This window comes from Dermochelys coriacea, chromosome 11, assembly GCF_009764565.3.
Source record: "Dermochelys coriacea isolate rDerCor1 chromosome 11, rDerCor1.pri.v4, whole genome shotgun sequence".
Taxonomy (NCBI): Eukaryota; Metazoa; Chordata; order Testudines; family Dermochelyidae; genus Dermochelys; species Dermochelys coriacea.
Genome location: NC_050078.2, coordinates 8,416,475 through 8,430,046, shown reverse-complemented (window position 1 = coordinate 8,430,046; position 13,572 = coordinate 8,416,475). Strand labels below are relative to the sequence as shown.

General features: G+C 43.5%; 1 protein-coding gene across 2 annotated transcripts in view; it reads right to left on the bottom strand.

Moving 5' to 3' along the window:
* EPB41L5 (erythrocyte membrane protein band 4.1 like 5) overlaps positions 1-13,572 on the bottom strand; it is a 58,861-nt gene that overhangs the window by 35,294 nt on the left and 9,995 nt on the right. For both annotated transcript variants that reach the window (XM_038421202.2, XM_038421200.2), the window contains exon 3: positions 8,097-8,201. In XM_038421202.2, the coding sequence (XP_038277130.1) occupies positions 8,097-8,201 (105 nt within the window). The remainder of the gene's footprint in view (positions 1-8,096; positions 8,202-13,572) is intronic.

The following is a 13,572-nucleotide window of genomic DNA, read 5'->3' as shown; positions in this document are numbered from 1 at the left end:
GCCTCTGTCTTCACGAACAAGGTCAGCTCCCAGACTACTGCACTGGGCAGCACAGCATGGGGAGGAGGTGACCAGCCCTCTGTGAAGAAAGAAATGGTTCAGGACTATTTAGAAAAGTTGGACGAGCACAAGTCCATGGGGCCAGATGCACTGCATCTGAGAGTGCTAAAGGAGTTCGCAGATGCGATTGCAGAGCCATTGGCCATTATCTTTGAAAACTCATGGCGATTAGGAGAGGTCCCGGACGACTGGAAAAAGGCTAATGTAGTGCCCATCTTTTAAAAAGGGAAGGACGACGATCCGGGGAACTACAGGCCAGTCAGCCTCACCTCAGTCCCTGGAAAAATCAGGGAGCAGGTCCTCAAGGAATCAGTTCTGAAGCACTTAGAGGAGGGGAAAGTGATCAGGAACAGTCAGCATGGGTTCACCAAGGGCAAGTCATGCATGACTAATCTAATTGCCTTCTATGATGAAATAACTGGCTCTGTGGATGAGAGGAAAGCGGTGGACGTGTTATTCCTTGACTTTAGCAAAACTTTTGACACCATCTCCCACAGTATTTTTGCCAGCAAGTAAAAGTAGTATGGGCTGGGTGAATGGACTATAAAGTGGACAGAAAGCTGGCTAGATTGTTGGGCTCAACAGGTAGTGATCAATGGCTCCATGTCTAGTTGGCAGCCGGTATCAAGTGGACTGCCCCAAGGGTCGGTCCTGGGACCGGTTTTCTTCAATATCTTCATTAATGATCTGGAGGATGGCATGGACTGCACCCTCAGCAAGTTTGCAGATGACACTAAACTGGGAGAAGAGGTAGATACGCTGGAGGGCAAGGATAGGATACAGAGGGACCTAGACAAATTAGAGGATTGGGCCAAAAGAAATCTGATGAGGTTCAACAAGGACAAGTGCAGAGTCCTGCACTTAGGACAGAAAAATCCCATGCACTGGTACAGACTAGGGACTGAATGGTGAGGCAGCAGTTCTGTACAAAAGGACGTAGGGGTTACAGTGGACGAGAAGCTGGATATGAGTCAGCAGTGTGCTGCTGTTGCAAAGAAGGCCAATGGCATTTTGGGCTGTATAAGTAGGGGCATTGCCTGCAGATCGAGGGACGTGATGGTTCCCCTCTATTCGACATTGGGGAGGCCTCATCTGGAGTACTGTGTCCAGTTTTGGGCCACACACTACAAAAAGGATGTGGAAAAATTGGAAAGCATCCAGCGGAGGGCAACAAAAATTATTAGGGGACTGGAACACATGACTTATGAGGAGAGGCTGAGGGAATTGGGATTGTTTAGTCTGCGGAAGAGAAGAATGAGCGGGGATTTGATAGCTGCTTTCAACTACCTGAAAGGGGGTTCCAAAGAGGATGGATCTAGACTGTTCTCAGTGGTAGCAGATGACAGAATGAGGAGTAATGGTCTCAAGTTGCAGTGGGAAAGGTTTAGGTTGGATATTAGGAAAAACTTTTTCACGAGGAGGGTGGTGAAGTACTGGAAGGTGTTACCTAGGAAGGTGGTGGAATCTCCTTCGAGGTTTTTAAGGTCAGGCTTGACAAAGCCCTGGCTGGATGATTTAGTTGGGGATTGGTCCCGCTTTGAACAGGGGGTTGGACTAGATGACCTCCTGAGGTCCCTTCCAATCCTGATATTCTATGATAAGCTAGATACCAGTTAATTCTCAGAGGGAAAAAATCATGACTTATTTTATGTTAGCACATTAGACCACATAGGAGAAAAACCTGCACATCCACAGGTAAGAAAGAAGCCTGGGCACAGGCACTCATGCAGTGTGCCCAGAAGGAATCGTGCAGCCCTACACTTGGTACTGCAGAGGTTATACCATGGGGCAATGACAGAGCTGGGCCCAACGCACGATGGACAACACAGACCCATGTCAGAGGGGCATGATCTGTCCAAAATGTGTGACATGGGCAGGTATCAGATATTGCATTATCCTAGAAGAGAACTACACTGGCTGAACGGCTGGAACAAGGTACCATGCACATCATGTTTTGGCTAGAATGTGATGCTTAAAGAGGCATCTCAGTCAGCTGACCTCAGATGTCTCCTTGCTGCCAATACAGTTGAGTGTCATAAATCAGCAGTGCTCCTCTGGTAGAGCTATGGGTCACACTGCTCCCACAGGGGCCTGGTGATTCAGATACTTCACAGAAGGTAAGATGGTGATGGGAGGGGAGGAAGGCCATTTTCAGACCGCAGGACTGTGTGCACATCTGTTTAATCTCCAGTCTGTTTTCTTTCATCTCCTCCACATTCCAGTGGTAGGCAGTTAAGAGGCCGGAGACAGGCACTGATAGCACTTTACTTGACTCAGCTCCTAACACCAATGCCTCCAGGAGTTCAGCTTGAATGGTAACGGGGGAGGGGACCATGGGAGAAGGGGAAACAGAACAGCTTTTACCATAGGAAGCCTTGGAGGGACTTTTTAAAAGAGAGAAGGCTACATTTATTCCAAGTGATTCAGATGGAATGCAAATGGGGCTGACAAAAAAAGTTTACATTTTGATGAGAGTTTATTCTACATGCTCTAGTACCTTTATCCAAATCTAACAGTCACAAAGAAGAATGAATCACTAACGAACAATGAAAACTGCGTACTGAACAAATAAAAAGAGCTAAAAGTTATTCTTAAAACAATTTGGAATTGATCACTTCAGAAAGGGAGACTAAATAAATAGGTTTCAGAGTAGCAGCCATGTTAGTCTGTATCAGCAAAAAGAAAAGAAGGACTCCATCCGTAGCTCACAAAAGCTTATGCTCAAATAAATCTGTTAGTCTCTAAGGTGCCACAAGTCCTCCTTTTCTTTTTGTAAATAAATAGGAACAGCAGCTTTTTAAAAAAGAAAAGGAGTACTTGTGGCACCTTAGAGACTAACACATTTATTTTAAACAAAGTGGTAAGAATAAATCTTGTTTGACAAAAAGTAATAGCTTTTCTCTTGCTATGTGGAATTACTAGCTCTGTAATTTAGACAATGCTATGCAAGTCATGTTCAGTATTAAGAACTACCATAGATGAAGTATTTGCTTGAGTATACCAAAAACAGTATATTCTATAATGCATTAAACTTATGTAGCATTTGACTCCATAATGCTCTCTGTACTTTAAAGTGAGGTTGTAAGTTTGCCACAGTTTAAAGTTCAGTACTTCCTTCTTGCTACAGACTATGTTTTCTACGTTATTAAAGGATAAGCTAATTAGCCTAATAAGTCTCATGTTATCTTTATTTTCCACACCTATAGGCTGGGTTATACTGTTTGACGTTGAATTGATCTAAAGCCACTTGAATTCTACAGTAGCCTTCCTACTGACCACAATGAGCTTTGGCTCAATCCCTGTGTGCTCTAGAAACCGGCACAAACACTCCTTTTTGACAGCTTCTGTCTTTATAGCCCAAAAAATATTCCTAACCACCAGACTAAAAAATGAATATGGAGGCCAGGTGAGCAAGATAAGATATTCTTTCACTTCACATGGGATTGCAAAATTTTATTAGAAGAAAATAGGTCAGTGGTTGGATCTCAGATTGCAAAGTTTTAGCCAGAGTGGTTAGGGGCCCCTGCTTCTTCCCCCACCCCAGAGGCTGTGGCTGCACGAAAAGCCCCTGATGGCTCCATTTGAGAAATGCTGCACTAGACTGTGACTCAGGAGGCCTGAATTCAATTCCTGACTCTGCCACAGACTTGCTGCAGGACCTTGGGCAAGTCACTTGATCTCTCTGTACTTCAGTTCCCCACCTGTAGAACGGGGATAGTGTTATCACTAATTTACTTGCTCCATTTTGAATGAAAAGCTGCCATCATAATAGGCAGACAGTTCTTTAGAAAGATTAAACTGTTTGCTTCTCGCCATTTGGCTTTAGTCTTTTCAAAATAAGAAGCTTACTACAGTATTTAAAAGCCTTACAATAAACAAGGGTCTAAATGAAAAATGTTAAACAGTGCATGTAACTGCGCACGACAGTTATAAAAAGGAAAGAAACCAAGCTGAATTGCCTGCAGGTAGCATGTTGCACAGTCTAGATGAATACTCCCCAGAAATCACCTGGACTGGAAATACCCACCCAGGGAACCTAACTCATCCAGGGAAACTAACCCATGAGCCATTTTTGGGGTAGGAAAGATTCTTCCTCACAACCCCATCACCTGAGGAGGAGTCACTGTTACCAGACATTGGGGTGGAGAGTACAAAAAAGAGTCAGACCGCATGGCTTAAAAAGTGGAGTTGAATAAACTGTGAGCTCTAATAAAAGCTACTGGAACATGGAAACTCTTCATAGGGAACATGACAGCATGGAAATCAGTTAGACTGTCTCAGGCACAAAGGACGCTGTTTTGGTGAAAAGAACATAGAAGTGTGATGGAGCAGTTTATGAGCAAATTGAAGTGCAACAATCTCAAGGGGCTAGATTTGTATTGCAGGTGTAGTAATACAGCACACAAGGTCATGTACAGTTTCAGTTAAAGCAGGTTTCAGAGTAGCAGCCGTGTTAGTCTGTATTCGCAAAAAGAAAAGGAGTACTTGTGGCACCTTAGAGACGAACACATTTATTTGAGCATAAGCTTTCGTGAGCTACTGCTCACTTCATCGGATGCATTTGGTGGAAAATACAGTGGGGAGATTGATATACACACACAGAGAACATGAAACAATGGGTTTTATCATACACACTGTAAGGAGAGTGATCACTTAAGATGAGCCATCACAAACGGGGGGGGGGGGGGGGGAGAAGGAGGAAAACCTCTACCTTGCTTGTCACCATGAAAGGTTTTCCTCCTTCCCCCCCGCCCCCCTGCTGCTGGTGATGGCTTATCTTAAGTGATCACTCTCCTTACAGTGTGTATGATAAACCCATTGTTTCATGTTCTCTGTGTGTGTATATATAAATCTCCCCACTGTATTTTCCACCAAATGCATCCGATGAAGTGAGCTGTAGCTCACGAAAGCTTATGCTCAAATAAATTTGTTAGTCTCTAAGGTGTCACAAGTACTCCTTTTCTTTCAGTTAAAGCAGTTTCAATAATCTGTCATATCAGGATAGTAACCATCTAAATGTTCCATGCCATATGGATAAATAGCAGCAACAGGTGCAGATAAGGAAAGGGAAGTAAGAGAACATTTTCTTTAAAGTACACAAATAGTGAAGGGGATCTCAGTATTTTTCTGGAGTGTATTTTATCTAGTAAAATTGCCAGAGGGCCTATGTCTCTCCTTGGTAGTCCATGTACGTACTCACCCTCTTCTTTAACTACTTTTCCAAGGTGACCTCAGGTGCTGAAAATTAATTCCCATCACTAGCCCTCCAGCAATCTTCCAAACTAGTGTTTTTGCTGACAAGTCAGCAGCAGGCAGGCAGATAGATAGATGCTGCTCTAACCATCTCTGCTGGAGTCTCCAGGGTGGAAGGAGACACCCTTGACTTTTCTCCCACAGTGCAAGGTGTCCTCTGTAATTCAAGAGAGCAAGTGCCACACTCACTGCTGGTGTAAATGGGTGCCACTCAGGGAACTGGAGTGGAATTGTGCCTACTTATGTCAACTGTGAAATTTGACTTAAGTATCAAATGTTCAAGGTCAGATTATTTTCCTAAAGGAAACCCCTCTCTGCAAAACAAGTTAAGTGTGAAGACAGATCCATGGAGACTGCTTTATGTAGGATACCACCAAGATATGCAGGGATTTGGGAATCCAGAATCTAGAGAGGCCAGCCAGCCTGTTTGATTGCCTTGTCTACCAGGGGAGGAAACAAGGAGAACTTCATGTTTTAGCAGCAAGCCAACTAACATGCTATTTTAAGGTAAATAGTTCACGTCTGCCCCTAAAAATTTCAACTTTTGACAAATATTTCAGAAGTCAGTGGACTAGTGTCAGTACCTTTATCTTGCAGACTGAACTAGAGCAGTTCAGCTATTTAGTTCACCAGTAGCTGCCATTCCTACCCTGCTGACTTTGGTGTGTTACTCTTGAAATAAATCTGAAGTGATTTTGAAAGGCATGGACAACCTGGTCATCTGTACCAAAGACATGTGTGACAGACCCAGACCAGTGGGATATAGGAGTCTGGTAGAAGGCAAATATATTGGCCACTGAATGAACAGTTTTCAGTTCCCACAGTGACCAGAGCAGGGGCTGCCTAGAGCAATCAGGAACCTGCCAGAACCAATTAAGACAGGCAAGCTAATCAAGACACCTGGAGCCAATTAAGAACTTTCTAGATTCAATTATGGCAGGTAGGCTAATCAGGACACCTGGTTTAAAAAGGACCTCCCATCAGTTAGGAGGGGGGCGTGACAAGGCGTGCTGCTGGAGGAGTGAAGTGTTCAAGTGCGATCAGGCTTCAGGAGGAAGATCCTACAGTGAGAATAAAGAAGTTGCTGGGGGGAAAGCAATGGAGAAGTAGCCCAGGGAGTTGTAGCTGTCACGCAGCTGATACAGGGAACATTGTGGACAGCTGCTATCTACAAGGCCCTGGGCTGGAACCCAGTGTAGAGGGTGGGCCCGGGTTCCCCTTCATCCCCCACAACTCCTGATTGGACACAGGAGGAGTTGACCTGGTGTGTGAGAAACACCAGAAGGGAAGGTCTAAATTGGAAAGGGATCTGCCCTGTCCCCGACCCGCCAGGTGGGACACAGAGACTGCGGGGATTGTTCTCAGTTTCCCCCATGCTGGCCAGTGGTGAGTTAGCTGAGTGGACGGCAGGTTTGAGCCACTAGCAAGAGTGGCCAAACTGAGGGCTGCCATGAATCTCTGAGGCGAGCAAATCCGCCAATAAGCGCAGGTCCCACCGAGGCAGAGGAGAAACTTTGCACACATTTGATGGACACCCAAGCAATTCGAAAATCTAGGTACGGAGCCCCTTATCTTAGAAGGGCACCTTTTCCCTCCTGTTACAGGAAGAGTCAGTCCTGGGTCAGGTTAAAGTGTTACATTACTGAAATCCGGTTCTATTCCCTACATAGTTCCTCATGAAACACTGAAGTGTCAGCATAAAGTATCACTTTTCCCTCCAGAGAAGGAGAGAGACAAAAACAAAATGGAGAAAGCATACAGCTTTGCCTGCAAGGGTAGCTAAGTAGCCAGTCCGAAAGTCACATTGCCTGGTTCTCACTAGGAGCCTGATTTTCAGAACAGTGGAGCACCCACAACTCCAACTGCAGTCAGTACAAATTGTGGGTGCTCAGCACTTCTGACAAATGCTTTAATAGTCCCTTTCTGTGGTTTCAAAAACAAAAGGTTGTTTAAAGAAAAAAAATTTTTCTTTCAAGTCACACTTGTGTGAATCTTTGCTCAAATCTCTCAAAAGATTTAAATAGCAAAGCACCTGACTCCTGCAGTCATCTCTCCCACTGGGGGAGAGGGATAGCTCAGTGGTTTGAGCATTGGCCTGTTAAACCCAGGGTTGTGAGTTCAATCCTTGAGGGGACCATATATGGATCTGGGGCAAAAATTGGGGATTGGCCCTGCTTTGAGCAGGGGGTTGGATTAGATGACCTCCTGAGATCCCTTCCAACCCTGATATTCCGATTAAGGCAAGAGGCGTTCTCAGTGCTAATTAGTTACAGGATTGGGCCTTAATATGGCATTAAAGAAACCAGCTGTCAGCCTTCCTGCCCTTAACCTGACAGTGGATGTTCACAGGATGCTCACTGCAGACAAGAATGCCTGTGGCACCATGCAACGGGCAGAAAGGCCTCTCCCTGCATCACTGCCTATAGAACAAAAGACCAGGCAAACCCAATCCCAGCTAGTTCCACTCTGCAATCATTAGTAACTAACATTACTGGACAAAAGTGCTGTGGTATCAAAGTCCTTCTGCAACAACTGTCCTGACTTTAAAACCAGAAAGGAGAGAGAGGAATGGAACAGAAAAATGAAGGACAAGAATATGTAAGGGACTGTGGTGGCCAATATGGGGTTGATTAATCTTTGGTATGCTCTGCAGTTTTTTGCATCCAAGATAATTTAAACCACAAACATTAGCTTTTTGGTAGACTGTTGGTCTGTCACGTTAAGGTTTAAAGTTAATGACCGGGAAAAAACAAACAAACAAAAAACAAGCCTCTGTTACTCACTGCCACTTGTGCAGAATCCATGAACCTCAGTCCAAAGTAGTCATTTTCAACGAGGTCCAGATGATACATGATCTGTTCAAACAGATGTTGGCCCTTGGCTTTTTTCTGAAATTGCAAAATGAATTAGCATGTAACAGGTATATTTGTTACTGCATTTACCTTTTCAAGGCTACAAAAACACAAATTGAGTATGCCAAAAAAATGTTTCTAAACACAAAGTTGGCAACAGCCTCACCTACAACTGTAGAGTTTCTGGCATTTACGGTGCACCAAGTACATGAAAATATTTAATGATCTGTAATTTATCAAATGTAGATTTTAAACCGGTCTTTATAAGTAGCTAGTGCCAAAATGCCAATAATTTGGAAGTATTCAGCACGGAACTCTACGGCTCTGTGTCCCCCTGCATGCCCAATGACGGCACTTTATGCCATGAAATTGGAAACACTGTTGGCGTCTGGCACGGCCTAACGCATCAGGCAGTTTTCAAAGACAGGTATAGAAATAGCCACTATTTGAAATCCAGACATAATTCTTCACCTTTGAAACAGATTGGGGGGGGGGGGGACAAAACAAAAACCATACAAAAACTATACTCTAGGATAGCTCAGTCATCAAATCCTTTCAAATGACTAAAGAGCAAAGCGAATCAAGCAACATTTCTTGAACACAGTGCACTCTCACCAACAAGTGATTTCACAACCCTTACATACATAGTAGAAAGATGTACTGCTTGTTCACAGAAATGTGTACCATTCACTCCTTTAATTTATTAATCTGGTGAGCCACTCCATCCTATTTATTTTTTAAAAAACCTATTATCTTCGTTTATCTGCATACACAAAAACCAACAGCAAAAATACCAAAAGCCAGTCTTTATTTAAAGAAACAGCTAAGATCGCTAAGGGACACATCTGAAAAGTATTTACATAACACATTACTGATAAAACCCACACACTTAATGTCAGAATATATATATATAATCATAGAATAGCAACCTTATCTCTGATCCCAAATAAATACCATGTTTCTGTGATAAATACAAAGTATGAACATAAAACATTTGAAAATCAAACATTAAAAATTCTGTGCGTTGTGGCAGCTGATCAGCTTCAAACAAGTCAAATTTACATATACATAAAAATGCTACATACTTTTCCTATTAATTCCTTTAACAACACTATTCTCAAGGAAGCACTTTATCAAAACTTTTATTATCTACTGCTTGATTTTAACAAGTATTTCTCACTTAGTCTCCTGTAAGAGAAAATATTTAGATACATCATCAAGATAATAAAAATCCACTAAGAAAACCCATGGGTCAGAGTTAAGATTGTTATGTTGTGATGAAAGATATATTATTTTTATCATGTAGAAAAAAATTTAGTTATGTTTATTAGTCAGGCAGTATACATGTTTAATGTCCTTAACTATTTATTTCCTTGCTTGTAAGTGGTTGGGTTTTGTAAACAACTGATGTGATTCTTAATACACTGTTGGCACTCAGCAACTTTAACAGGTTTACACAGTTATGAGTTGAGTAAAACCCAAACTTTTGTCCCATACTGTATGCCAACTCACTAGAAGCTCACTACCAGGTTGAAATAGTCTATCATAGAATTCTTGGCTACGTTTGTTTAAAAAAGTAGTCAAATGAGTTGAACACAGATACAAAAGCCATTGAGTACAGTCTAATAATTTCTACAAAATTTGCTTTGTTTATAAAGTAATATTGAGAGCTAACTAAAATTCTTATTCTCAGAAGTTCCTCCATCTCTGCTTCAACCACTAAATTCCATACTAAAAGAGCAAACTTTTTACCACCCTATGGTACTTTGATCTTTAAATACTTTGCATTTAATTAAAACTGTAACCGTGGTCCTGGGTTAAACCTCTCTTTCAATATGATTCAAACCTACATTTTGTACTGAAAGCTCTAAATCAAATATGACAAATGCCTAGAACAGTGGTCCCCAAACTTTTCAGGATCATGCCCCCCCCTTGTCCCTGTCCATGCCCTCCCCTGGGGCCAGGAGTGGGGCTGCGGCTCCCATGGGTGGGGGGGACACAGAGAGGGCCCGAGACTGGGGCCGCATCTGGGGGCAGGGTTGGGAACGGAGCCATGGCCAGAAGCTGAGGCTGGGCCGGGCATGGGCCCAGGAGTTGGGGTCGCAGTAGAGCAGGGAGCGAAGCAGGGCTGGGTGGTGCTCCCTCCCCACCACCCCCACCCCCAAATGTTGCTCAGGACCCCCAAGGGCATGGTGCACCCCTCAGTTTGGGGAACCTCTGGCCTAGACACTGATTTCAGGCTGTCATACCCTTCTGTCACTCCCTTATTACTAAGTACCGGGAGGACTTGGAACAGCAAGTGACCTCACATATATGCACAGCAATAATCAAGTACAAGAGGCAGCACTAGGGACAGACCATGAGCCTCTTCTGTTAAGTTTCAGTTAGAGTCATCATTATTAAAAAAATGTATTAAACTCTCCAAACAACTTTGTTATAACTCTTGAATCAACAGGAGCTCATCTGTCTATTTAAAATAATAATTTCTTCCACTTTTAAGAATTTGAGCCAAGGTCCTCTTTCTTCCAAAACAACACATTGAGTTATTAATATTTTATCTTAACAAGTGGATGTTTCCTGCAGCGTAAACAATAGGAAAGACAGGCTGATCAAAGTAAAATAAATTCAGGTTTGGGAAACGTGAAGTTACAAAAGGCATCAGCTCACACTAAGGACCTGATGCCTGGTCTAAAGCCAAGGGAAAGGCTCCGAAACAACTACATTTTAGATTTTACTTTTATTAAAATATCTATCTATTATAAACAGCTATTCAAGCTACGTTTCAAGCTTTATAATGCTACTAGCTGAACGAACAGGTAAATGAGAGCCCCTTACCTCCATCTACGACAGAGGTGGGCAAACTATGGCCCATGGGCCACATCCTGCCCAGCCCTTGAGTTCCCAGCCGGGGAGGCTAGCCCCCCCGGCCCCTCCCCTGCTGTTCCCCCTCCCCTGCAGCCTCAGTTCACCGTGCTGCCAGCACTCTGGGTGGCGGTGTGAGCTCCTGCCGGGCAGCACAGCGACGTGGCTGGCTCCAGCCAGGCGGCGCGCTGCCAGTCCTGCTGCTCTGAGCAGCATGGTAAGGGAGCAGGGGGCAGTCGGTCCCGGAGGGCAGAGGTTCTGGGGGGGTAGTCAGGGGACACAGGGGTTGGATAGGCATGGGAGTCCTGGGCGGCCTGTCGGGGGGGGGGTGGATAGGGGTCAGGGCAGTCAGGGTACGGGAGGGGTGAATGGAGGGGGCAGTCAGGGGACAAAGAGCAGGGGGCGTTGGATGCGTCAAGGGTTCTGAGGGGGGCAGTCGGGAGGGGGGCCAGGCAGTTTGGGAATGCACAGCCTTCCCTACCCGACCCTCCATACAATTTTGGAACCATGATGTGGCCCTCAGGCCAAAAAGTTTGCTCATCTCTGATCTACAAAATCAGTTTGACCCTGGCTCAGGTTGTAAAAGCTGTTATTGTCTAAAAGCCACTCAGTGACATCTGAAATTCATGGATGTTTATTTCCCAGTGGATGTATGTCCTCATCACAAGTGGCACCTATCTTGGCAGTCTAAGCAGAGGGACAAGGGCCACATGGACAGAGACTGAATTCCGCGAAGGCAGTCTCTCAAGGAGGAGATTTAAGGTATTGGTGGGAAAGCCTGTATTACTGCCTGTACTGTGCTTCTGACTTAGCTACTGGCCCTGTCAATCCAGCATCCCTCACGCACAGTTTTATGGACACAATTTATACCAAACAATAAATGTAAAATACCCATTTGGTGTAAGTTAAACAAATTTTAAAGTTTTAGTTGAAAACTCCACTGCTGGGAGCTACACATACATTCCCAAAGGTTTGTTAAACAGGTCTCCTACTGTCTATGTTTAACTAATGGAAGCCAAGGGATGAACTCTACAATAAGTTGCTTTTTATGGGTTCACATAAACTTACTTGTGTTCAATAAAACTGTTATTCCCAGCACGTTCCAAAGGAATAGCAAAGATACATTTCTATTGCATTTTCATTCAAGAGACTATAAAGTAACAACTCAGTTGTAGAAACACTCAATTTTTTTTTCAACTGGTATTTTGATCTCACTCTTATCTTGTGTGTTTTGGCAGAGCTGGGGTTACCTCAAAGGACAAGCAGTTAAGCGCTTCCAAGTTGTTTAATGATTTCCTATAAAGCATTCACTACTTCACCCACAAACAGACCTAAATTTGAGACTGGTTCTCCCTTCATGGAGACAAATTAACCTCCTCATGCATATGTAATTTCTTGAAATCCCAATGCCTGATTAATGTCGATTATTAAACTAGGCAGGAGGTAATAGGGGAAAAAACCCTCTAACAGCAAGAGGGCTGGGCTGTTTAAATAAAATAAGTCTTTAAATAGTACATGGCAGCTAAGGGCTTGTCTATATTTGAAATGTACCAAAATAGCTATTTTTGAATAATGCCTTGTGTGGACACACTGGTTCCAGAATAATTATTTTGGAATAGCTATTTTGGGTAAGTTTCCAAGCGTAGACAAGCCCTGGATCTAAATCAACTGTCAGCTTCCTGCTTAAGAGAGACACTACTCTTTAGGAAGAAACAATCAGGGAATACCATGTACTAGATACCCAAACCTTTCTACTAGAGGACATTTATGACTTTCTGTGTCAGACACACATGAAGTGTCCTTATAGTGGGAAATAATCCCCGCCCCTCCAAAATTAACCATGGGGAGGAGCCGTCTTAGTGTGGCTCTCACCTCTCCTCCATGGAGGATGCCATACTGCACACACCCATGCATTACCCCTTACTAGTCCAGTACCATGGTTTTCTTCATCAAAGGTCAACAATTGTACTAACGTGCAGTTGTTTGGTAACACAGAGACTGGAGTTAAATCAAGCAACCCATCGTCAATGGTAAGTGAAACCAAGGTTCATATCTAGGTTGCCAGTGGTGAAGGGTATCCTTATGGACAATCAGCCATATTCACGTGTCTCAGATTTGTACTTACAGTATAAGCCAGCACCTGCTCAGTTTTAGAAAATGGAAATGCTTCATGACCTGCTTCCTTCCAAAAAAAGTTGTTCCCAGTAACTGGGTCAGATCATCAATTAGTGTAACACAACTTTAATGGATCTAAACTAACTTACATCAGTTGAGGATATGACCCTTACACAGTACAGACAAATGCATTTTCACAGACTAGACAGCTCACACTTTTACTATTCTACACTGCCTGACCCCCATTTTTTGTCCCATTTGTGGATCTTTCAGGAGTTTGTTTGGGTAGAAGCATACAAGAGTCACATGTTTGCAGTAATGAAAACCTTTGATCAATTCAACTGAAAAGTTGGGTCACTGACAATTTTCGCTGTTATCCTTTTATGTCATGCGATTTAAGACCACCTATTCGGTTTCAGTGCTCTACAGG